Source organism: Bos indicus, chromosome 2 (genome assembly GCF_029378745.1).
Source record: "Bos indicus isolate NIAB-ARS_2022 breed Sahiwal x Tharparkar chromosome 2, NIAB-ARS_B.indTharparkar_mat_pri_1.0, whole genome shotgun sequence".
Classification (NCBI taxonomy): domain Eukaryota; kingdom Metazoa; phylum Chordata; class Mammalia; order Artiodactyla; family Bovidae; genus Bos; species Bos indicus.
This window is the reverse complement of record NC_091761.1, coordinates 48288570-48313927: the sequence shown is the minus strand read 5'-3', so window position 1 is coordinate 48313927 and position 25358 is coordinate 48288570. Positions and strand designations below refer to the sequence as shown.

At 35.1% G+C, this 25358-nt stretch overlaps 1 protein-coding gene across 3 annotated transcripts in view; it reads left to right on the top strand.

The window, feature by feature from the left end:
• Positions 1-25358, top strand: part of ACVR2A (activin A receptor type 2A) — a 95940-nt gene that overhangs the window by 59271 nt on the left and 11311 nt on the right. For 2 of the 3 annotated variants that reach the window (XM_070799729.1, XM_070799713.1), the window contains 7 exons: positions 4801-4910; positions 5102-5256; positions 15844-15867; positions 19604-19747; positions 21655-21798; positions 23008-23153; positions 24800-24914. In XM_070799729.1, coding sequence (XP_070655830.1) covers positions 4862-4910; positions 5102-5256; positions 15844-15867; positions 19604-19747; positions 21655-21798; positions 23008-23153; positions 24800-24914 — 777 coding nt within the window. In that variant the 5' untranslated portion in view covers positions 4801-4861. The remainder of the gene's footprint in view (positions 1-4800; positions 4911-5101; positions 5257-15843; positions 15868-19603; positions 19748-21654; positions 21799-23007; positions 23154-24799; positions 24915-25358) is intronic. The other variant, XM_019973075.2, reaches the window with a different exon arrangement.

The following is a 25358-nucleotide window of genomic DNA, read 5'->3' as shown; positions in this document are numbered from 1 at the left end:
TAATACTGATGGACCTTGAGGGCATTGTCCTAAGTGAAATGTCAGAGAGAAACAAATACCATATGATCTCACTTGTATATTAATCTTGAAAAACAACAACAACAACAACACAAACCCATATATATAGAGAGAGAACTGTTTGATGTTGTTGGAGGCCGAGGGTGAGAAGTGGGCAAAATAGGTGAAGGAAATCAAAAAGGTATGAATTATCAGTTATAAAACAAATAAGTCTTAGGGATTTAATGGAGATGTGATGTAATTGTGACTATAGTTAATAATACCATATTGTATATTTGAAAGTTGCTACAAGAGAAAATCTTAAAAATTTTGTTCACAAGGAAAAAAAATTGTAACTGTGTGGGGATGGGATGTTAACTAGATTATTGTGGTGATCATTTCACAATATACTCTAATTTTCAATCATTGGGTTGTATACCTGAAACTAATGTTATATGTCGATTATATCTCAATTTAATCTTAAAAAGCCAAGGAGAAAGAAGTTGGGGAAAAATGAAGTTTGGGGATAATCTCTATTCAAAGTTTGTTGTTCAGTTGCTCAGTCATGTCCAGCTCCTTGCAGCCCCATGGACTGCAGCATGCCAGGCATCCCTGTCCTTTACAGTCTCCTGGAGTTTGTTCAAACTCATGTCCATTGAGTCAGTGGTGCCATCTAACCATCTCATCCCCTGTCCCCTTCTCCTCCTGCCCTCAATCTTTCCCAGCATCAGCGTCTTTTCCAGTGAGTTGGCTCTCTGCATCAGGTGGCCAAAATACTGGAGCTTCAGCATTACTCCTTCCACTGACTATTCAGGACTAATTTCCTTTAGGATTGACTGTTTTGATCTCCTTGAAGTCCAAGGGACTCTCAGCAGTCTTCTCCAGCACCACAGTTTGAAACATCAGTTCTTCTGTGCTCAGATGTCTTTATGGTCCAACTATCAACATCCGTACATGACTATTGGAAAAACCATAGCTTTGACTAGACAGACATTTGTAGCAAAGTGATATCTCTGCTTTTTAATACGCTGTCTAGGTTGGTCATAGCTTTTTTTCCAGGGAGCAAGTGTCTTTTAATTTCATGGCTGCAGTCATCATCTGCAGTGATTTTGGAGCTCAAGAAAATAAAGTCTGTCACTGTTTCCATTGTTTCCCTGTCTGTTTGCCATGAAGTGATGGGACCAGATGCCATGATCTTAGTTTTCTGAATGTTAAGTTTAAGCTAGCCTTTTCGCTCTCCTCTTTCACTTTCACCCGGATACTCTTATCTTTAGTTCCTCTTTGTTTTCTGCCATAAGTGTGGTGTCATTTCCATATCTGAGGTTGTTGATATTTCTCCTGGCCGTCTTGATTCTAGCTTGTGCTTCATTCAGCCCGGCATTTTATATGATGTACTCTGAATGTAAGTTAAATAAGCAGGGTGACAGTATACAGCCTTGACATGCTCGTTTCCCAGTTGGGAACCAGTCTGTTGTTCCATGTCCAGTTCTAACTGTTGCTTCCCGACTTTCATACAGATTTGTCAGGAGGCAGGTCAGGTGGTCTGGTATTCCCATCTTTTTAAGGATTTTCCACAGTTTGTTGTGATTCACACAGTCAAAGGCGTTGGCATAGTCAATACAACAGAAGGAGATGTTTTTCTGGAACTCTCTTGCTTTTTCAATGATCCAGCGGATGTTGGCAGTTTGATCTCTGGTTCCTCTGCCTTTTCTAAATCCACCTTGAACATCTGGAAGTTCTTGGTTCACATACTGTTGAAGTCTGGCTTGGAGAAATGTAAGCATTACTTTGGTAGCATGTGAGATGAGTGCAATTTTGTGGTAGTTTGAACATCTTTGGCATTGCCCTTCTTAGGGATTGGAATGCAAACTGACCTTTTCCAGTCCTTTGGCCACTACTGAGTTTTCCAGATTTGCTGGCTTATTGATTGCAGTACCTGTGCAGCATCATCCTTTAGGATTTGGAGTAGTTCAACTGGAATTCCATCACCTCTACTAGCTTTGTTTATAGTGATGCTTCCTAAGGCCCATTTTACTTCGCATTTCAGGATATCTGGCTCTAGACGAGTGATCAAACCACGGTGGTTATCTGGGTCATTAAGATCCTTTTTGTATAGTTCTTCTGTGTATTTTTGCCACCTCTTAATACCGTCTGCTTCTGTTAGCTCCATACCATATCTGTCCTTTATTGTGCCCATTTTTGCATGAAATATGCCTTTGGTATCTCTTAATTTTCTTAAAGAGATCTCTTCTTTCCCATTCTATTGTTTTCCTCTATTTCTTTGCATTGTTCACTGAGGAAGGCTTTCTTATCTCTCCTTGCTATTCTTTGGAACTCTGCATTCAGATGGTTGTATCTTTCCTTTTCTGCTTTGCCTTTTGCTTCTCTTCTTTAGTCAGCCATTTGTAAGGCCTCAGACAACCATTTTGCCTTTTTGCATTTCTGTTTCTTGGGGATGGTTTTGATTACCACCTCCTGTACAATGTTACTAACCTCCATCCGTAGTTCTTCAGGCACTCTGTCTACCATATCGAATCTCTTGAACCTGTTTGTCACTTCCACTATATAATCATAAGGGATTTGATTTAGGTCATCCTGAATGGTCTAGTGGTTTCCCTTATTTTCTTCAATTTAAGCCTGAATTTTGCAAGAAGGAGTTCATGATCTGAGCCACAGTCAGTTCCCAGTCTTGTTTTTGCTGCCTGTATAGAGCTTCTCCATCCTCAACCGCAAAGAATATAATCAGTCTGATTTCGGTGTTGACCATCTGGTGATGTCCCTGTGTAGCGTCCTCTGTTGTGTTGTTGAAAGAGGGTGTTTGCTGTGACCAGTGTGTCCTCTTCGCAAAACTCTGTTAGCCTTTGCCCTGCTTCATTTTGTACGCCAAGGCCAAACTTGCCTGTTACTCCAGTATCTCTTGACTTGCTGCTTTTGCATTCCAGGCCCCTGTGATGAAAAGGACATCTTTTTTTTGGTGTTAGTTCCAGAAGGTCTTATAGGTCTTCATAGAACCATTCAACTTAAGCTTATTCAAGACTATCTTTTATTAATTAGTTGAGCTCAAGGATCTCTGTTCTTTTTATTGTAAAAAGCTACTGGCTTCTCACCTAAAACCAGTATTGCTTGAGATTAAACTTTGCTAGATAATGGTGAGTTGGTCAGTGCAAATGCCTGCTCTTACAGTGATAATTACTACACCAGCTTTGTTTCTGAGGGTTAAGTGCTAATTTAAATATATGTGAATTTTTGTTTTTATGTTCTGAATTTGATTAAAAGGAAATATTAAGAGTAGTCAGATAAATAAGAGTAAGAAAAAGAAGATTCAAGAAATGTCAAAGTATGGAGGAAGAGACGGGGAAAATGAAGAATGAAATTGAATGGTGAAAAGTAATTTCCTTGCATTAACTAGGCTAGTATTTAATTATATTAACCTATAATTTGAGGCATATTTCTGAATATTAAATTTTGAATTTATATATTTCTCTATAAATTGCTAAAAATTTAGCTTTCATTTGACCTTTACTTTCTATTAGATAGATATAGGTATAAATTTTATTTTAAAGTTTGATTTTGGTAAAATTGCCTTCTCCCTGAAATTTCTTGGGCTTTTCACTTTAGAGTTAAATTTAACCTTATTTGAAACAACCATTGTAAAAGTTTACAGTTTATTTGTAATATATGTCTTTAAATATAACTGATGTTATTAGCAATTTAAATATCTGCTTTTAAAAATTAGATATAACTAATTTTTTAGTGGTTGATTAGGATTTGTTCTAGAGGCTAAATCTCTGTTTTTTCAGTAACTCAGTTCCTATATCGAAGGCTGCCTTCCTTCTACTCTCTAAATCAACCTAACTCTAGTCAGTTTTTGAGTTACTTGGGCCTCTATTTTTGTCGTTAAAATTGCTCTTTACTTGTTTATCTTTAGCCCTGCTCATTGTGTTCAGGGAATTTAATTCTGCTGCAAAAATGGCTTAATTCCCAAACCTGATTTAAGTCTCTGATGTTGAAATGTGTTCTGCTGTGAGATATGAGCAAGGATTACTTCGTGCCTGTGTATTTGTATGTATGAGAAGTGAAAGTGAAAGTGTTAGTTGCTCAGTCATGTCTGACTCTCTGAGACTCCATGGACTGTAGCCTGCCAGGCTCCTCTGTCCATGTATTTCTCCAGGCAAGAATACTGACATGGGTAGCCATTCCTTTCTCTAGGGGATCTTCCCGACCCAAGGATCTAACCCTGGTCTCCTGCATTAGTAGACTCTTTACTGTCTTAGCCACTAAGGAAGCTCATTTATCTGTATACATATATGTGTGTGTGTGTGTGTGTGTGTGTATGTATTTATGTGTGTACACACAAATACAGTTTTTTACATATAGTTTTCAGTTTTTGTATTCATAAAATGGAAAGGCTCTATTTCCTGTGAGGATAAAGCACTCTTAGACCAAATTTCTTCATTGACTTTATGTTCCTCTTCAAGCTTGTCTGATAATTAAAGAAAACAATAAAAAGATGGTTGCCTTAGATTGATCATTAAAATCCAAATTAAAGAAGTTGTTTCATAGAACCAATGTGATTGTTATAAAATCAGCTGTTGAATTTTTTTCTGATGATATTTCATAGTTGGTTTCAAGGAACATTTTTTACTTTTAAGAGTTGATCGTTGAATATTAATAAAAATCTCAAAATTGACTATAAGTGACTTACTCATTATTTTATCTCTGAGAAGAACTTTAGTAAAATACCTGTTGTAGATAGAGAGTAATAATGTTGGTTTTAATTATTTCTTCTCTTTTTATTTATAGGACTGATTGTATAGAAAAAAAAGATAGCCCTGAAGTATATTTTTGTTGCTGTGAGGGCAATATGTGTAACGAAAGGTTTTCTTATTTTCCGGAGATGGAGGTCACACAGCGTAAGTTCACTGGGAAAACACATAAGTCTGTTCAACTATTAGATTGAAAACAAAGCATGTTTGTGTTAGAATAATTTGCTCCCACCTTCTCCTCCTCTGTTTTTCTCCTACAATTTGGCACTATAATAAATATTTATTGTGGAATTTTATTGACCAAACCTGAATGATTTTCTTCCTCCTCTTTTCCACAGCTACGTCGAATCCAGTAACACCTAAGCCTCCCTATTACAACATCTTGCTCTATTCTTTGGTGCCACTTATGTTAATTGCGGGGATTGTCATTTGTGCATTTTGGGTGTACAGACATCATAAGATGGCTTACCCTCCTGTGCTCGTTCCAACTCAAGTAAGTTATTATCTAATACTTCATGCTGTTTTTGATTGTATATTTTAAAGAAATATTCCTGTGGAGAAACCACAGTAGGTAGTTACAAATTTAAGCGTGCAGGAGACCTGGGTTCGATCCCTGGATCGGGAAGATCCCCTGGAGAAGGAAGTGGCAATCCACTCCAGTATCGTGCCTGGAAAATCTCATGGACAGAGGAGCCTGGTGGGCTGCAGTCCATGGGGTTGCAGAGTCAGACACAACTGAGCGACTAACACTAACACTTAAATTTAGGCGTTGAGATAGAGTAGAATGAACAGTATTCCCATTCCTGTTCTTCTTTGGAGAGTTCTACTGTGATCATAGTACTTACAAATGTGGGATACACTCTACTGTGTTTCTTGAGAAGTAATTGATGATGGAGAAGTGATATCAAAACTTTTTCTTTCCCTTCTGTTTTCTCCTCCATTCCTAAGTTTTTGTGCCTTTTTCAAGACTTGCCAAAACATTCTTGTAATCATGGAGGAGAATTCAGTAAGTAACCAGGAATGTGGAATAAAGAGGTTTCACACAGGCATGAAGAGGATGCACCTGAAAAATGTCGTTCTAGGGAGGAGGAGCAGAAGGGCAGCATTTCTCATCATGTGTTGTAGTTCCAAGTATATGTATTTTATTTGCAGCGTATCAAGTGTGTAACTGAAGTCTGAAAACTTCTTTAATGCCCTTGATTCTTTTTCCCTCAACACCGAATATCTGAAAATATAGGTGTTGTGGGCAGTCAGAATAAATTCTGAAGTTTTTCTTCATTCTCTGTTATGAAGATAGTGGCAGCTGATTCAGTGCTTTATAAGGATTTTTAATATAAGTAGTTAATATTCTACAGGCAGAGAGGAAAGTGGTAACTTTTGGTTTACTTACTTGAGATGTCTTTAAACTCTAATTTGTGTTTCTTTGACTTTTAAGATCATATTACCTCCACCTTCTGGATCTTTTGGTTTAACTGTTTCTCTAATACCAGTAGGATTAATGGTTAAAACTTGGTAGAAGAAAATAGTTAAGTCCTATAATTTAATGACCAAAATAACTTCTTCCCTTTAAGCTTTATTTACATAACATATTCCTTTCTTGGTGCTTGAACGAATCTGTTAGCATTAGATCATTGATCCTTATAATCTTTGTAAAATATACATATGGAGAAATAAGCCTGAAGGTAACATTCCTTATTTAGTAAATTAGGTAAACACAGTATATTTTATATAGCTGAAATATTTTAATTTTTAACATTAGTAGATAAATTGTGGGTTTGTTAAAAGTCATCTTTTAAAAATACTTTAAAATTTAAAAAATATAGTCCCTATGCCTAATAAATATATGTAGTTTACCTCAAATGTCCATAGAATACACTTTACCTTCTTATTGGTGGTAACTGTTTTTGATTTAATATCTACATTTGAAAGAAAGAATGTTTCATACTGTAATAGTATCTGAATTTACCCTGGCTTGTGATATAATAGAAACAAACTGGATACTACATTTAAAAACAAATTTGTTAAGTTTCATCATAAAACTTTAAAAATAATAATGTAATCCTATATATAACATTTATTTATATAAATTCTAGCTTAAATTTTTGGTTGGGTATTCTTAAAGTCTGGATATCTTATATTTGAGGCCACTTTATTTAGAAATGCTGGGTTTGGACTTATAAAAAGGAAAGATGACTCCTTATTCATAAATGACAACTAAGAATGTTCAATGAGTATCCATCTCTGTGGGTTTTAGGTATTTTTTGCAGTCGTTAATATTTTTGTACACATTTATTTAGTGCCTGTGTTGTTCTGTACATACATACAGTTTGTATGAATTGTATGAATTACTGAAAAATAGGAATAAACTTAAAAAGGTTTTGAGATGGAATGACTGGGATGGTCAGACTTTATTGTGAAAAATACAAGACATGCCTGACTATGCATTCCTCCTGTCATGAACTGCGTTGTGGAAAAGGAGCATTGTCATCAATGTGGAACTTCATTTACGTCTTCTTTCACTGTCTCCATATAGTGTCATGCTATCTCATTTTTGGTGAGGTTTATGCAAACTACTTCTGCAAGACACTTAGTGGCCCTCTTGTCACAAAATGCTCAGTTTTATTTCTCCTTCAAAAAATGATTGATAGTTGCATCAAGCATTAATTGTACATTTATAGTGTACTAGATTACTGGTAAGTTACACAGATGTGTATTAATATATACATTATGTAAAAATATTAAAAAATACGTAAAACTTCCCCTTGATTTCCAGTTGTAACCAGTATGTAAGGATCATCTTTGGAATTTGTTCAGAAAAACAAAACAATACCCCTGGACCATACCCGTGAAAGTATGGAATGGGGCCTGGGATATTATGATTCTAATAAAAGTTCCCCAGGCACTTCTGGTGACCAGCCAGGTATGGAAAGCACTGATCTGATTTTACCTCACAGGGTTTTTTATGTAGTGCTATAATGCCCATTGTATAGATAAAGAAATTGAGACACAGCAAAGCCCACAAGTATCAGAGCTGGAATATGAACCAAGGACTCTCTGACACTAAATCTTTGTTCTTACTGCTTATCCTGTTCTGCTTCTCTTTCTTCAGAAAGCAGATGCTTTAGCTACCTCAGATAATTCAGTAAACATCCCTGCCATCTCCAAATCATTCTCTAAGCTATTTTCCTACTTTGGGACATTGAGTAGTCTGACTACTAAAAGGAACAATAACATGATCACGTTGTTTTACAGAGGACAGAAGCGGAAGTAAACAAGTAATAGATAAATAGAAAGGCATATTCATGTGTTTTCCGTTAAAATTTTTTAGCACACATTTTAGAATAGGGTTTATGAAGATGGATTGGATCTTAGGTAAAGATTCTTGTGTTCTGAGTTGATGGTGCCCATGCCCTAGTTATTCAGTGCCCTTGTTTGAGGGGTAGGAGAAGTAGGTAGGGGAAATAGACTACCCAGTTGAAGTCTTAAGCTGACTTTGGTATTTCACCCCAAATTCATGTCTCCATATTCAAAGTTTAATTTCAGGACCAGTTAGGGAAAGATCTTACATTCTTGTTGTGCATCTCTGCAACACTGTCCCTCTAATTTCTTCAAACACTTTTAGACAAAATTTATCATTCCTTTTCTTAGGGAAAGCTTTTCTTAAAGCATTGGCTAAAGACAACTTAGTGATTAAAGATAGCTTATTGATGGATCATTTCTACAATAAGAAGTACATTTGAAGAGAATTTACAGTGATTCTCAGCAGAGCAAGCTAAAGTTACGTATACTGTGCTCATTCATTGGTCTCATCTCAGTCTTTTATTCTCTTTGGGGAGAAAAGATCAGTATTATGGAGGTATTCTAGAGGACTAAGTGATGTATCTAAATGAATCTCTTAATAAGCTGGTTTCTGGTAGTTAAATGGTGGAATTCTTTATTTCCAAGACATCAAGTTGTTTATAGTTTCTTAAGATTTTGTTAGTATTTTATTCTGAAGACATGATGTAGAGATGTACATGCTTTAAAATCTAGTCTCCAATGATGGTTTTAATTTATTTTAAAATAAAAATATTCTAAAATAGATTTATCATAGTTAAAGGCGTAGAAAAAAGTAACATGCTTAAAAAAAAAATCTATTCCTTAAAAAAAACAAAAAAAACCAAAAACTATGCTTCTTTCTTTATAACCTGTAACCACTATATATCTAACATTGTTTCACGTTATCACTGTCTTCCCTGCAATGCTGCATGAAAGCCTTAGAGACAGCTACTTCTGTTCCTAGCCCTGTTATTTATGAAGTCCAGTTCATTTACCTTTTCATCCTTTCTGATCCTCTTGTTTTCAGGGCGTTTTTATACTGGAGGCTGAGATTATTTCTGCAGTCTTGTAGCTGGTCTTGTTTCCAGTCTCTCTCTCCATCTATACTATTTGCTATACAATAACATTTTACATGTCTGATTATGTTACTTCTGTGCTTAAAAATATTTGAAGGCTCTCAGTGATCCAGTAGCAAGAATACAAAGTTTGAAGTCTGACAGTGGTCTTCCATACTTTTCCTTTTGATTATTTTCTCTCATTAACACCCTAAGCCATCCATCATATACACCTATAAGGCTATTAGTTATGTGCCATCCTTGAAAGAATAGAGAAACTAGTGCTCAAGTCAGTTTCTCTCTTTTGTGATTCACATGAATAACCTTGGTTAAGAAAGGTTTTAGTCATTTGTGAGCATGTTCCATTCTCATACTTGAGTATAAGATGAGGTATATATTGTAATCATTACTGCATCTCACACAATATTTCTATGTAATAACCATTCTGTAAGTAATGAATTGCTGAATTGACTTTGTTTCATTTAATGTTATACTAAGATGATAATGCCAGAAAAGGCAATGGCACCCCACTCCAGTAGTCTTGCCTGGAGAATCCCAGGGACAGGGGAGTCTGGTGGGCTGCCATCTATGGGATCGCACAGAGTCGGACACGACTGATGCGACTTAGCAGCAGCATCAGCAAGATGATAGTGCAGTATATTCAGGGATTGTTTCATAAATGTTTGAGGTGCTTTACGGCTTTACTTTAAAATAAATCTTGGGACCATGTTTCTTGGGGATAAGATAAGTTGAAGTATTTCAAGCTTTTATAAGAAAATGCCATTATTCAATTTTCCATGATCACAGGTGCAAAAACATCCTTTTAGTTTGCATCACCTGGGTCACATTTCTTTTACCTGTCCTGAAACTGTCTTTCCACATGTAGGTAGATGCTCTTATGAGCTCCAGTCAGTAAACTGAACGCAAACTTGTTTTTTTAGTACCAGTGAGTCATGAATATGAGGGAATTGATGCACTGACTCTATTATTGAGAAGTTTTATTGTGGTTAGAGTTAATGTGATTTCAATAAAACTGTTTGCATTGTTTCTATAACCATATATAAGCTTAAGTTTTTTGCTTATAAAATCTCTGTGCTAATAAAAAAATACCACTTGATAAGAAAATGCATTTTAGGGGCTAGAAATTGTTTGCATTTAAGAAAGTATGAAGTTAACTTCTTGTTAATTTTTGAAGGCTATGGTAATAGAACTAGAGTATTGCAACATTGGTACTTTTTAAATGACATCAGTCTCTTCAGTCCTGGCATCGTGACATTTTGTCTAGGTTTTGATAAGGACTAAAGGCTTTTAGATGTTTAGAATATTGAGTTGAGCATACAAAATAATCCTATTGACCTTAATATTAAAGTAATGATAAGTTGATGTTTCACACTATGTCAAATTATTATCCACCAGGAAACCAAGCCATCTCTGACGAGGTTTGTAGGATTTTCCTGTTAAGTCTATATATGTTTAAAATTAAGAAGATACTAAAGGGGCAGCATAATAGTATCCAGCCAAGTCTGTGTAGGAAAGTGTGCTGCTCCCTTATTTTGGAAGAATGCAGGGAGAAGTGTACTGAATTTTGTTGAATATTTAATATGCTAATATTCAGTTATACTTACAAAATAAATATTATATCTGTAGAAGTGCATCTTGAAGTAGGTTGATTGCTAAATGGTTGAGGTTTGTGAACACATTTCTCTTTATTTTTCTCTTTCACCTTCTGTTCTATTTAAAAATTAATTACAAATGGTTGCTTGTTATGGCAATACAAATTATACAGAAAGAAGTATGTCCAAAAAAAGAATCATTTGTTCCTCCTTTTCCTTTATCAGTTTACTGAAATAACCAGTTTTAGGTTGGTGTGTATCTTTTGACATTTTTCTCTAATCTCACTTGTTTGAATGTATACTTTTCTTTTTTATAAACTATATAATGTTATTCTATAGTTACTTTCCTTTTATTTAACAGTATACCGAGGATAGCTTTTCAGCTCAGTACTTTTTAGTCTATCTTGTTCTGACTGAGTGATGTTTTTAAGTGAAGTTTAGTGCAGCATAATGCATGCTCATGAAATACCAAAAGTTGATGTTTTATTGGCTTAGAGTTTGTGTTAGGTTTCTGCTAAGGGCTAGAACTTATATTTCACAAGTAGTTTTTAATTGTATTATTTTCGGATATTTAAAATACGGTGATATAATGCTACTGTATACTCTTGAGCATATTCCCCGCCCCCCCCCCCCCCCCCCCCCCATTTCATGCCTAAAAAGTAGTACAGGGCTACTAGAAATGCTTTCTGTGTTCATTATTTTTGTATTATGACCTAAATTAGAACTTTTATGTATACTTTTAAACTAATTGTAGGGAGAACTGTCATAAATGATCCATAGACATGCTGCAGCTTGACAAAGTGTTGCTCTAGGTGTGTTTAAGTTATTTCTCTTACAAATGTACAGACAGATCCACTTGGATTGGCTGAAAGCAAAAAAGAAGGGCAGGGGAGAAGAAGTCAAAGTGTCGGGGGATTGGGGGGGGAGGTGGAGTCTGTATCAAAAGCTTAAAACAAGTTGAAGCTGCACATTAAAATTAATCAAAACACCTTATTTCTAAAAATAACATACTAAATTTAAAAATCTTGAGATCAGTTTTCCTTTGGCCTACGGAGAGCCCCATTCCATTAGACAGTTGCAGATGGGGCTGTTGCATATAGACCAGAGTGCCTAATATCTCCTTTTCCTTGTCTGCCAAGGAGATGGTAGGTAGAAAGAAGTGAGTTTGCTTTTCTCTGTATTTTTTATTTCCTGAGTCTCCTCCTCAATCTGATCCATCATTCCTAGCTACTTCATTGCTGTCAAACTTTTTTCTATTAATTTGAGATAATAAAAATGAAGAAGTCCATTTGTTTGTTAGTGAAAGCTGTTTGCATCAGGTAGGCCGGGAGGTGTTCACATTGGTTGGTTTTATTTTTGTTGAACTGTTCACCTGTTGCTTGAGTGCCCACTGTGCGGGGTATGCCAGGTGCTGTGCTTGATGCGTAGTATTAAGTGGCTCAGGGCCAGTCCTTGCTGGCCTTTTTGGAGCCCACAGTTAACATGTAGGTGCACTAAAAGGTTGGTTGATTGGTTGTTTGACTTTGCAGCTTGGAAAGGAAGGGTGAAGAAAGTAAAAAGGGAGTTGCGTCAGTAAATTTGGGCAAAGATGGAGAAAAGGATTCCAGTTCTGTGGTGATAGGAAGAAGAGCCACATGTGGGGTGGTGGGCTCATTTTAAGTGCTCAGTAAGTGTTAGCTGTTAATTGCTAGCCACCTCAAAATTGTACTCCAAAGGAGGAATTTTTTGAAGTTGTTGATTTCAACGTCAAAACTGATGTATTGAAATCATTTTACTTGAAATTAACTTGAAACTATTGAGACACACACATACATGTATGTCAGTACTTGAAGTTAATTTCGAATAATGGAAAAATTTCATTTTGAGTACTCTGTCAAGCACTTGTACAGAGCACTTTATACATATTAGCTCAGGTAATCTTTCAATACTCATGATGTAGGTTCTGTTTTATTACGTTTATTTTAGAGATAAGAAAATCAAGGCACGCATAAGTGAAGTGACTTGGCCTAGAGTCAGTCTGCTGAGTGGCAGAGCCTGGGCATTTATGTCTTGAGTATTATCCATTGAGTTAATTTTAATTGAATGGCTTATTTCAATAAATTATTAGGTCAGGTCCATAAAAAACTAAAGTCAGATAAAGGGAGGGATTAGAGTATATAAATTAAATTTAAAATAGTTTTTATAGTGGATATATATATTGCCTTGCAGATCAACATATCAGTTTTACCATATCACAATTATTACTGTATAGCATGGTCCTTTTCCTCTTTACTTGCAGAATACAAATGCTAAATAAAAATAAAATTTCTTCTGTACACAGTAGTAAACCTGGTGCTTCTAAGCAGCAGCCAGAAGAATGGGCATGGCTGCAATATCTCTTTCAGACTTATAATCCCAGTGCTGGCTTTGCTGATGAGCTAATCACTTCTTATGGAGCTTATTCAGAATCCTCATTCAGCCACCTTGGTCTGTCTTTACTTTCGGAAAGAGTTAGATGAGGAGAAACTGTGGAAAGTAGGAGTTGATATATCACAGAGAAATTTTGAAGATCTGATTGGATAGAATCATGGCTGTGCATTTGACAGTGTCAGTATTATCAAATCTGTTAATGTATAATGTCTTGCTTTCGCTAGCTCAGAAACATTTGTCCTGATACACATACTATATTATTTCTTTACATATTCTATTTCTGTCAGCTTGGCAGTAGTCCTTTTTAAAATTTGCAATTGTAAAATTTCTTAGAATTTAAGATTACTAGATGATTAGAGGAGACAAGTCCCAAATTTGTCGATTTTTAAATACTTTTCTTAGAGTACTCAATTCTTCTTGATGGTCCGAAGAAGTTGTTGAGTGAGTTATTTAAAAAGTATGTATAAATATAAATCTTGGAATGGTTTAAATAGTAAGAGAAGACTTATAGTACATTTCCTATATTTTTATTTATAGTATGTAAAATCCATATTTCCAGAAAGAGTTCTTTGTATTCTGGTTCTGTATATATAACTGCCTACTGAATATCTCCACATAAATGTCTCCAAGCACTTAATAGACAAGAGTAATGATCTTCTCTCTCAAACCTAGTTCTCACTAAATGGACAGTAACCATTTAGCTACACGAGTTAGAAATCTAGAATGTGTCCCAATACTGTGTTTTTTCTACCTAATCTGCCTCCCTCTAGTTCTTAAGTTATATTTCTCAGAGATGCTCTCCTCAGAAAATCTTTTCTTACTCATTTTGCCTAGTATTTGTTAGGTTTCTCCTTATAGATGCTCACGGTAACCAAATTCCTTTTTATTGCTCTTATGTTATGATCATACCTTAATTAGTAAGATGCTTTGATAGTTTTTCTTCCCCACACTGTATAGTGTCAGGAGAGCCTGGGCAGCCAGTGCCTGGCACAAACCAGGTGCTCGGTAAAGATCTGTTGAATGAATAGAGAAGTATTATTCATTCTTTTCTGATATATGTTAATAGTTAAATTTCTTTTTCCCTTAAGGAATAAGCAGCAAGTCTCTTTCTCAGCTGGCAACCTAATTACTTGATGTTAATGTGCTGATTTTGTTTTCACTCTTATCTCCGGTCGCAGTGCATGGTATTCAGGTTTCATTTTCCAAGTTGAGAATCCAGACTATTTTGTTCAGTTGCTTTTCATTTGTTTGTGTATTTTAGTCAATTTTTTTGGGGGGGGATTCCTATTGAGGCCTGTTCTTGGTGTCTCTTGTTTTGCTTGGATTGTCTTATAGCTTATTCTAATATTCCTTTATTGAGAGGTATATTGAGTAAATGTACACTTTTTGATAAGATGCATGGATGGCACCTGCTTGCACAGTGACATCTTTGTCTCTGAAAGTACTGGTATAGAAACAAAAACTGAGAGATGTCTAAGCTTTGGGAAGCTACAGTCTAGTTACTTGTTTGGCATGCATTCCTTTTAAGGGATAAATTTTACTCTGCAGTACTGAGAAGATGTTTTGATAGTGGGATTAGCTAAGCCTTTTAGGTGAATTATTAAATGATTCTGAATCATTATCACAGGAGAAAATCAGAAGCAAGAAAAACTAGTTAAGCAACTGGTACACATAAACAAGTTGTCAACTCTTTTGTGTCAGTGCTGTTGTTTTTTGTAGAAATGTTGGAAACTGGGAAAGTATAATCAGTGATTGGAGGGATTTGAAGCCTTTCTTTACACTCGTGACAGTATTTCTCTTGATTTTAAATTGGGGCCTTACTTATTTTGGGATGACTAGGAAAATGAGACTCTTGAATCTTGTTCCGTATCTGAGTGTCCTGCATCTGAAAAGAATGCGTGGGTTTCTTCCCAGGGCCACCAGTACTTGACTTCCTTACCCTGCTTGTGGCTGGGTCAGTAGTTAACGGTGGCCTGGTCTGTCCCTGTGATCTGCTCAGTTCTGATCTTCCTCTTCTCCTATCTTACTTTCTTACCCTAGTTGTATTATTTATGTTGTACACACCCACACAGGCACCAGAAATGTTTTTCTGTGTCACTGTAAGGATTTTTCTATCTGCCTTGAAGGGAGAATGCAGTAGTTCAGCAACTTGGAGATTGTAGATTCTGAAGACAACTGTCTGAGAAACTCAAGTCTAGCTATATAAAAATTTCTTGTGCTGCTCGTCCAGTTTTTGTTAAAGGCAATACTGCCCTCTGGTGTCCACAATCCAATTCCAACCCATAGCTTCTTAATTAAATTGTTTTTTTTTTTTTTTCACTTTTAAAGTTTAGACCCTACAGCTTCTTAGAAAAATGCAAAAATTATTTAAGACTTTCGGTTTAGTTTATTTGCTGGCTTGAAGTCTGTTGGATCAAGTAACTTGGGATCATACTAGAGTCATCTATATAATACTTCTTATCTGATAATGTCCAAAATTAAAAAAATATATATATTACTTTCCTCTGTTCATAAGGAAAGTGTTCTTAGTTCTCATTTTAAAAATATGATACATTGGATCATTGCCAACTTTGAAAAAACGAAATCCTTATTCTCCTTCCTTCACTTTTGTAACTAATGTGTCATTTTTCATTTCATTCTGGATATAAATCGTAATTTCTTTTGCCTGTGTTTTTTCTTCACAAGCACGCCTTTCATATAATGATAGAGGTAAGATGCACTGATGTTTGTTTTATGGCTGTGGAACTTTGTGGATGCATACTAAACATTTTGTTCTTAGATTTTGTTGTTGTTGCTTTATTGTGCATCCTTTATAGTTTATAAATTTATGTTATAGTTTTTTCCACTTACAATATTAAAAATATTTATTTTATCATAGCATTAGTTTTCGGTTTTAAAGAATTGTTAACAATGTTTATACTTATCTAAGGTGAAATGTGGAAACGATTGTTTTAGTTGATAAGTTAACACCTGATGGCTAAATTTTTAGCCTTAAAACCTTGGATTGGTTAATTTTTATAGTATGTCATTAATGTCAGCATGTGCTCATTTTTAACAGGTGCTGACTTTCTCATTGAACCCATTATCTTTTAATGTGAAATCTGTATTTTCAGGTAGTTTATTTCATCTTTGGCATCTTTAGTAAATGGACTGGCCAGAGGAATTATAACTTGCTCTTTTGCTGTCTGGGAGTTTTAAGGCTTTTATTTAGATTAGAATTGGCCTTTCATGTGGAGAACTCAGAATGAGTAAAATGGTTGCAGACAGCTTTACAGCTCCTCGCTTCTAATCTTGTATCCATTCTTGGCTGTAGGGATGATGCTGGGTAGTGGTACTGGGATGGTGGCCACTGTTGTTTCCGTGCGATTTCTCAGCATGATTTCTTCTGCTGCCATAATTTTCACATACAAATGGGGTAAAGAAGAGATGTGATCACAGCCATGTTCTAACGTGTATCTTTTTCACTGGGCAAAATAGCATGGGTACTGCAAGAGAACTGGAACTTAGGGAGTTTTCAAGAATTCTGTAGTCCTTATAGTTGTCCCTCTAGAAGTGGTTTTTCTCTGTAGCAGGGCAAGGGCATGTTTTATGGATAACATTAGAATGTTGTCATTATGAAGTTTAAGTTTGAATTTGTCTCCCGAGGTGTTCATGTATTTTAAAGGTATAAATCTTTCTTCCTAGAATCAAGTGTTGAGTTTTTTATAAATTAGTAAAATGATGCTAATAAACTGAAAATCATTTTTAATATTCTTAGATTATAGGATAAATAAAAGCTAGATGTAAGAGAAGCTGTTAAAGCTTCCTGTAAATGTAATGAAGAGCTAAAAAGTATGAATTAGAAGAATATTCTAATAATCTTTTACTAGAAAAGCAAAAAGATATATTGATTGGTATTACAGATTTTATAGTTATAATCTTACAGAGTTCTCATTTTTAAACCTGACCTTTCCAAGAATTATAGAATATTGTTGAAAAACACATATTTCTAAAAGTTCTGACATTTTGTAGGTGCTGACTTTTTAGACCTTTTTCTCACCCTTTGAAAATTGGCCTGTGTTCTTGTCAGTTTAAGCTTCTTAAGGTAATTTTGACAAAGCGTATTTCAGGCTGTTAATATATAATGTTGACCATAATGGTAATAATCATTAAGAGAGTGATCTAAGATTTCTTACCGAAATAATGGTAGCTTCAAAACTTTGTAAGTAGAGTCTTGAAAACTAACAAGAACTTTTTAAAGTTTATCTGTACATTTGGAAAACATCCAGTGATTTTTTTTTTTTATTGTAAACATAGGCATTGGAAATTTTTGTTTCTTAAAATTAAGTTTAATATTACATTAAAATCTTATTTTGAACAGTTAATATATTCTTAATTTGAGATGTGGATTAAGTCATCTAAATCCTGATGTATAGACTGGATCGTATCCACACGGTTGGTACTCTTTAGAATAGAGAATGGGTAAGAGACATTATCAGTCAGTTTATAAAAGTTATTACAAATCTTAGTGTGCACGTATAGTACCATTTTACTTTCTACTTGGTTATTTTCCCTCTTCAGCTTTCAGCCCTCAGCTGCATGGTTTAATTTTGGCATCCCTGCTTTGAAAACTCAACTTTTCTAACTTTTCTTTAAAAGATGAGGGAATCATTGATTTTAACTTTGTAGTTATAAAGTTTTTCAAATTGAACTTTTTCTTTCTAGTTAGCCTAATTATTCTTTTATGCAGTTATCCAATAATTCTTGAATTTTGAGGACCGAGTGGTTTCCTTTGCCTTTAGAAGAGTGGTTTTCAGCTTTTTGCCCTCTGTCTCCACGTTCACAGAAGTCCTATGTCCCTATCAGTGGGATCTCTTATTACAGACCTACTTGATCAGTCAGGGGATGAGGGAAGGAGGGAGGGTTTAATACTGGTAAATGTCACAGTCTTGTTTCCCGTCCCACTGAGGGGCCATACTTCTAAGGGTTACATTTGACTTCCTTGACTTATCACTTTGTTAACTAAAACAATCTTTACCTCTACTAACCTTCCATATTTTGAATGTGTGAGGGAAACACAGCTTCTGTAGACATTTAAAAATTATGTTAGAATGGGTCACAGGAAGTCTTCTGGTTTATCATACCGTTTTAAAATAGAAATTCACAAAGAATTTTTAGAAAGATTGTCTACTTCAGAAGAAGAAATTACATTATGTTTTCTCTTTAATACTTTGCAATGTTTCTATTGCTGAGAATCTTTCTAACGTAGATGTCAACTTTTAAAAAATCTTGAGTGGCACTTGGGCTGATTAATGCCTAAAGGGAGCACTAACTGTCTTGAGGCATTAGAAGACGAGTTTTGTTTTGTTTTTAAAGGGAGAGTAAAGGCAGAAAGACATGCATTGATGAAGGGGGTGACATATAATTTATAAGTGTCTTAGGCTCCACCCAGTGCCATAAAGTCTGTTGCTACAGAAATTTTAGTTACTTCTTACAGTATTCATTACCCAGGCCTTCAAACATCTCTTGAAGCTTTCCAAAAGGCTTCCTTCCTCATGCTTTATTTGCAGATATTAAACTAATACAATGCTTTCTGCAAAGGGTTGGCATTTCACTTTGTATAGGAGGATTCCCTGGTGATGCTGTACTCCTATTTATGTATTTGCTCCATTTAAAAAATTAACTATAGCAGTATACTTCTCTTTCATTTACCATAGCGTATCATCTAATGTGACCACTTGTTTTCTGAATTATAATTTGTATTTTCTTTGCCATTAAGTCCCAGAATACTATCTCAGTCAATTCTGGGAAATAATTATAAGCAAAAGGATGAAGTGTTACTGGGTGGAAAAATTAGAATGAACAGGGTAGTTTGGTTATAGCAATACTAACTTACATATTTTTATATGTGCTTTGTATTTGAAATACTTACTTGTAATGTATTTGAAAATAGCCGTGGGTATTTCTGATATTAGTGAAAAAGAGTTGAAGCTAAACACTCATTGGGGAAAGTAATGGATTTTGAGGAGTGGGTTTTTGATGCATAGCCATAATTTGCTGTTTTGTTACTTTTCAAATCCTTACTCTATAAAGAAGTATCAACTGGATAAAATTGAGATACTATTAGTAGTATCCTGGAAGGTCACAGAAAATCTTAGAATTAATGAGACTGGATCAAAAAGATATTTTCTCCTGATTGCTATATATATGTAGTGATCACACACACACACAGAGTAATAGTGTTGAATGTTATTATGAAAATGAAATTCAAGCTCCTTGCTTTGTGATCCCTATAGATAATTAGTAATGCTTGAGAACTCTGTTTTGGCAAGGTTGAAGTTAATGTCATTTGTATGTGTTTACCATTTTTGTCAATTGATTCCTTAGTATACTCACTTTTTTCTGATGTTTAGAAGTGATATGTATCATGTGCTGCTTTTTAAAATAATACTATTATTGTTTGTAGGACCCAGGACCACCCCCACCTTCTCCATTACTAGGTTTGAAGCCATTACAGTTACTAGAAGTGAAAGCAAGAGGAAGATTTGGTTGTGTGTGGAAAGCCCAGTTACTCAATGAATATGTGGCTGTGAAAATATTTCCAATACAGGTATGTTCATTGCAGTTTTCTGATATGCATATATTTGTTAAAAGATGCAGCTGGTTAGGTCATTGTAAATCAGAAACAGTCTGAAAACACAAGCCATATGTTTCAGGGTGGTTTTGTGCTACTGGGGAAAATGGTTAGCCCTTTTATGTCTGTCTTCTCATCTGAGAAATTAATCATACAACAGTCATGTTTGTTTGGAGCGGTGGAATTTCAGTATATGCACATATTTTTGCCAATAAAAGTTGTACAGAAATGCAGAGACGATTCTAATTAAAAATTAAAAATTCATTGTTTGAGTGGTTAATTTTTAATGTCCCATTGACATTACCAGAAAAAGCAAACAGAATAATGAAAAAGTAGTGTGCTTTGTTTTAGAATTGCTGTTTGGAGATATATCAATATTACTAGACTGATTGGATTTTGTTCTACTTTTGAGTATTGATGTAATTGTTTCATTTTGTTCAGTGAATTTTCTTTCTTTCTTTTTTTTTTTTTTGTTCAGTGAATTTTCAGAGGCAGTCAGCTGACTCCAGATAATTGGTTTACTGTTGACTTGTTTTTGTTTTAGAGGCCAACCTCATAAAACCCTGGTCTCACACACCTCTGAGTTACCCTTTAGTTTTGCTCCATTCGTGGTGTAGATCTGTGATGATTCCTTTGTTCCTGTTGTCTGTTTCTCTACACCTGTGGCTAATACCATGCATGGTATTGGGATCCTGGCTGGGTGTTTTGATGCAGGTTTCATCACTCCCTTGCACCTTTGTTGTAGACCTTCCTTATACCAAAATAATTCAGTTTCTTTGTCTAATATACCTAGACTTCTGCCGTCTTACCTCCTTGAAAGCCTGTTTCTCAGAGTCTGTGAAGAAGTTTATTACTTTTTTTTTTTTGGTAGCAAGGCAGATACTGTTAAATGTAGTTTAGTTCTCAGAGGAGAAGTCTGTTGGGCCAATGAGTGTTCTTATTTCATGTGAGGACGCATTTGGATTAACATAAATGTAACAACAACAATGACCATAGCTAACATTTTATTGAATGGTTCTGTTGTGTCAGATAGAGGTACTTTACATATGTAAGTACACACTGATACGTATCCATGTATTACCCATACGTATAATACAACACACACTTCACGTATAACACAACAACCCTGTGAGGCAGACACCACAGTCCCTGTTTTACTAATGAGGAAACTGAATGATTATGTAATGTGCCAGAGATTCTTAGATAGTTTGGATCCAGAGGGTTCGTACCCATTGTGCCTCCGTCTTTCATTATTCTCCCATTGTGAAAAGAAACTAATCCTTTGTAAGTAGACACAACACATAAGAGGCATGGATCACTTTGCAGGCACAAGTGAGTCTGTGGTGTTTCAAATTATTGTATTGCATATTTATACCCCATTGCTTTCTTATCAACTCTGCAGGGTATTCTAAACATTTTGTTAAGAATGTCTGACATACTGTTAGTCTTCGAAAAAAATTTATTTTCTATTTAGATGAAGTCATTCTCCCTGAATTTCATGTCTCAGAGAGATTATTCTTAATAGTAACATAGGTAACTTCACACCATGATGAAATTACACTGTAGTTATTAACTTGTGTAGGGAACATGTTGCCATTTTTAAGATTCAGAAGTGCAGCATTTCTGATAACTCCTACATTTACAAATTAGAAACATAAAAAAGTATGTTTGAGGGAATGGCGGAGGGCAGGCATTTAGTATGGAGCTGTTACTTGTTGTCAGAGTTTTCTTTTATTAAAAAATAGGACAAAAGAAAACCAAAGAATCTTTTAATACTTAGTCTTTAAAAAAAATTGTCTTAGAACTTACTGGAGTAATCTCTTAGATATGGTTTATTTGCCTGTGTTCTTTGTATTCTTATTTTTCTTTCTTTTTAACTCTAGGATAAACAGTCATGGCAGAATGAATATGAAGTCTATAGTTTGCCTGGAATGAAGCATGAGAACATACTGCAGTTCATTGGTGCAGAGAAACGAGGCACCAGTGTTGATGTGGATCTTTGGCTAATCACAGCATTTCATGAAAAGGTAGAAATATCAGTACTCCCCATTTTAACTCAGTAAGGTCAGGGTTGGCTTACTTTCCTAATGTTGGCTACAAAACCCTCACTTACTTTTCTGGGAACAGGGTGTATCTTTATAAATAAAAACCTGTTTTAAAAGTAATTTATATTAATAGAAAAACAAAGATGACAACTTTTTCGCCTAACCCTCTACTTATATAATACTAGTCTTTTGTCCCTGATTTCTTGTGCTGCAGTTACTTCTCTTACAAATAATTATTTTAGTATCAGTTCACTTCAGTTCAGTTGCTCAGTCGTGTCCGACTCTTTGCGACCCCATGAATCGCAGCACACCAGCCCTCCCTGTCCATTACCAGTTCCCGGAGTTCACCCAAGCTCATGTGCATCGAGTCGGTGATGCCATCCAGCCATCTCATCCTCTGTCGTCCCCTTCTCCTCTTGCCCCAAATCCCTCCCAGCATCAGGGTTATAGCCAATGCTTAATAATTTTCATTCGCCATTTACCATCCACCTTTATTACACAGGCCATTTTTCAACTTGAATTTTGTTTCTTAAAATTCTTTAATCAGTGTCGCTTAGTGACAGAAGTAATGTCAGGAAATTTATCTGATCTTTGATTTGTCACTAATTTGTAGGGTAGTTACCACCAAAACACATTTGCTATTTTTCCTCAATTTTTCTACTTTCAGAGTTAGTATGAAAGTATACATTAATGAAGTAGGAAATTGGGTTATTTTTGCCAATCAGTTTCATCATTGTCAGAAAAAAGTGGCTCTTTTATTTCTCTGATTCTTGACCAAAAGGTTGTCAGTGATCTCCAGAGGAAGATCCTTTAGGTTAGTTGTTTATATGTTTTAATTTTTTGTTCTCCTAGTCCTATGATATAACATCTCAATAGTATATTTTAACCTCTAAAATATTTTCTAGAATTTTAGATTTCCAATAATCTTTTTTTTTCTTTTAAATTTCATCTTCTAAATGAGAAATTAACTGACTATGCTTATAGCAAACCTTGAAAGATTAGTGGTATTCCTTTCAAATGTTTATTAACGTGAAACTTAAAACCATTCAGAAAGAAATGGACTTTGGATATTATTCACTGAAAGGAAAGATATGTTGGCTTCCATAACCTCTTAAAAGTAAAAAGGAAAGTCTCCATATACACATGGCTTTTATCAAGAACATAAGTTGTTTTTTTTCCCCCTTTCTTTAGGGTTCACTATCAGACTTTCTTAAGGCTAATGTGGTCTCTTGGAATGAATTGTGTCATATTGCAGAAACCATGGCTAGAGGATTGGCATATTTACATGAGGATATACCTGGCCTAAAAGATGGCCACAAACCCGCCATATCTCACAGGTAGAGCTGAATTTATATTATTTTCCCCAATAATTCAGTATTTGTTTATTATTTAAACTTTCAAACCATTGGGCAAAATTTTTCCCCTAGTTATTTAATCATGCTGTTGGAGGCATTTGATTTTTATTTGTTTTTCAAATTAGCTTTGAGATTGGCCAGGAAGTATTTCGGATGATATATATATTAACATCATTATCAAAGGTTAATGATTGACTTATGTTTCAATTTGTCTTATTTCCTAAAACATAGTTAAGAATGAAAGTGTATTTATCTCAAAGGAGAAATTTATTTTGCCTCAAAACATGATTTACTTCAAAGATGATTATAAATATGTATAAGAGGATGTAATTAAGGAGAGATTTTCGAATATATTTTTGTTGTGTTTTGAATGACCAAGTGATCATTACCGAAGTGCAGGTGATGGGAGGCATGATTTGAATAATTGGGTTGCCTAAATTTCCTTTTTCAGTGAAGAAATAGTACTTGGACCCAATAACGGTCAGATCCTTAAAGGGAAAACATTAGTTCCCTTTAGACATGGGATTCAGTTTGCCACTATAATTTAACTTCCTTGAACCTGGGATCAGTTTATCATCTTTTCAGTTTAAAGATGGTTGTTTTAAATTAACTGATTCTTGGAACTAATACTTAATCGAGTGCTGGTGGTGTTTTAGGTTGCAGGGAAGCATTACTTTTATTTCAATTCCAATTTTGAAAACCTTAAATGACTTCCACCTCTGAAGTTGCTCCCCTTCATCTTCCTGCATACTGTCTAACTGCCTCTTCCTGAATTTTTGCTTGCCTCACATAGTCCTATGGGAAATAATCCTTGTGAACCCCAAAGGTTACTTTAAATAGGGTACCTAAAAATCGATTGAGTCTAAAACTGGATATTGTATCATTTTTGGGTCTCTCTGCACACATAAATTTAACCATTGCTTACGACATAGATGTGTTTGCCTGGGGTATAGTTACCTCTGGCATGAACTAGTTGAGGCTAGAGTGTAGAGGAGGAGATCTGATTGCCTTAAAATGGTTACTCTTTTCGGAACACCAGGATCCAGCTGGAGCATGTATGTTATGGTGAAAATTTTTTATGTGGTAAACATTCCTACGGATGCTTTTTGTACAGCCAGGTTGATGACTATAATAAGAACCATTAAAATAAGGGACTATTTTAAAATGTAGGCCTCTGCCAATAGGCAAAAAGACTCCAATCCTGCTATTATTTGAAAATTTTTTCATTTTGGTTTTTAAACTGAAGTTTCAGTGAGAGTTTCTAACTTTAAACTGAAATATGCTTATCATCTTAAAAAACATTTTTTTGATTGGTAGATTGGAGTGACATAGATAACATGAAAGCTGGACAGTATCTTTGGAATGGCAGCTCTTTATAAAAGGCTTTATGGGGAGAATTCCTTCCTCTTGTCCCTGTGGTGGATAGGACTTGGTCACTGTACCCTTGTGCTTCAAGCTATATGGAGACTTTACTTAAGCTTTTTTCCCTCTCCCTTTTTCTGTATTTCATACTTTGAATTAACTTTTTTTATAGCATACATAGTCTCTTTTCCTAGTCAGAGTCAAAAAATTTAAAAGATACTGTTTAAACTGAATTTGAATACTTTGTCTATCTTTCTATTTGCAAGGGACATCAAAAGTAAAAATGTGCTGTTGAAAAACAATCTGACAGCCTGCATTGCTGACTTTGGGTTGGCGTTAAAGTTTGAGGCTGGCAAGTCTGCAGGTGATACTCATGGACAGGTAAGGATGATAACTATAAACTCCTAAGGAAAAATAATCCTGTCCCATATTTTCTTAGATGGCTGATCTGGAATCAGTTGGTCTAAAATTATTGTGGTGGTTATTAAATTGGCATCTAATACAAGAATAACTGTCTTGAGTAAGTTTTAAAGTTGCTAAGGAAGATATTTTCATATGGTAGTTTAGATCAAGGAGTTCATCTAAAACAATTCAGATGTTATAGGACTCTATTTTTAAAACTAATCAAAGGAGAATCTAACACATTTTAATAGGCCTCATTCTTTTAGGGAGTTCTTAATATTATTAACTTACTAGCTTTAATTTAGGGTTTCCCTAGTGGCTCAAATGGTAAAGAATCTGCCTGCATTGCAGGAGACCTGGGTTTCATCCCTGGGTTGGAAAGATCCTTGGAGAAGGAAATAGCAACCCACTCTAGTATTCTTG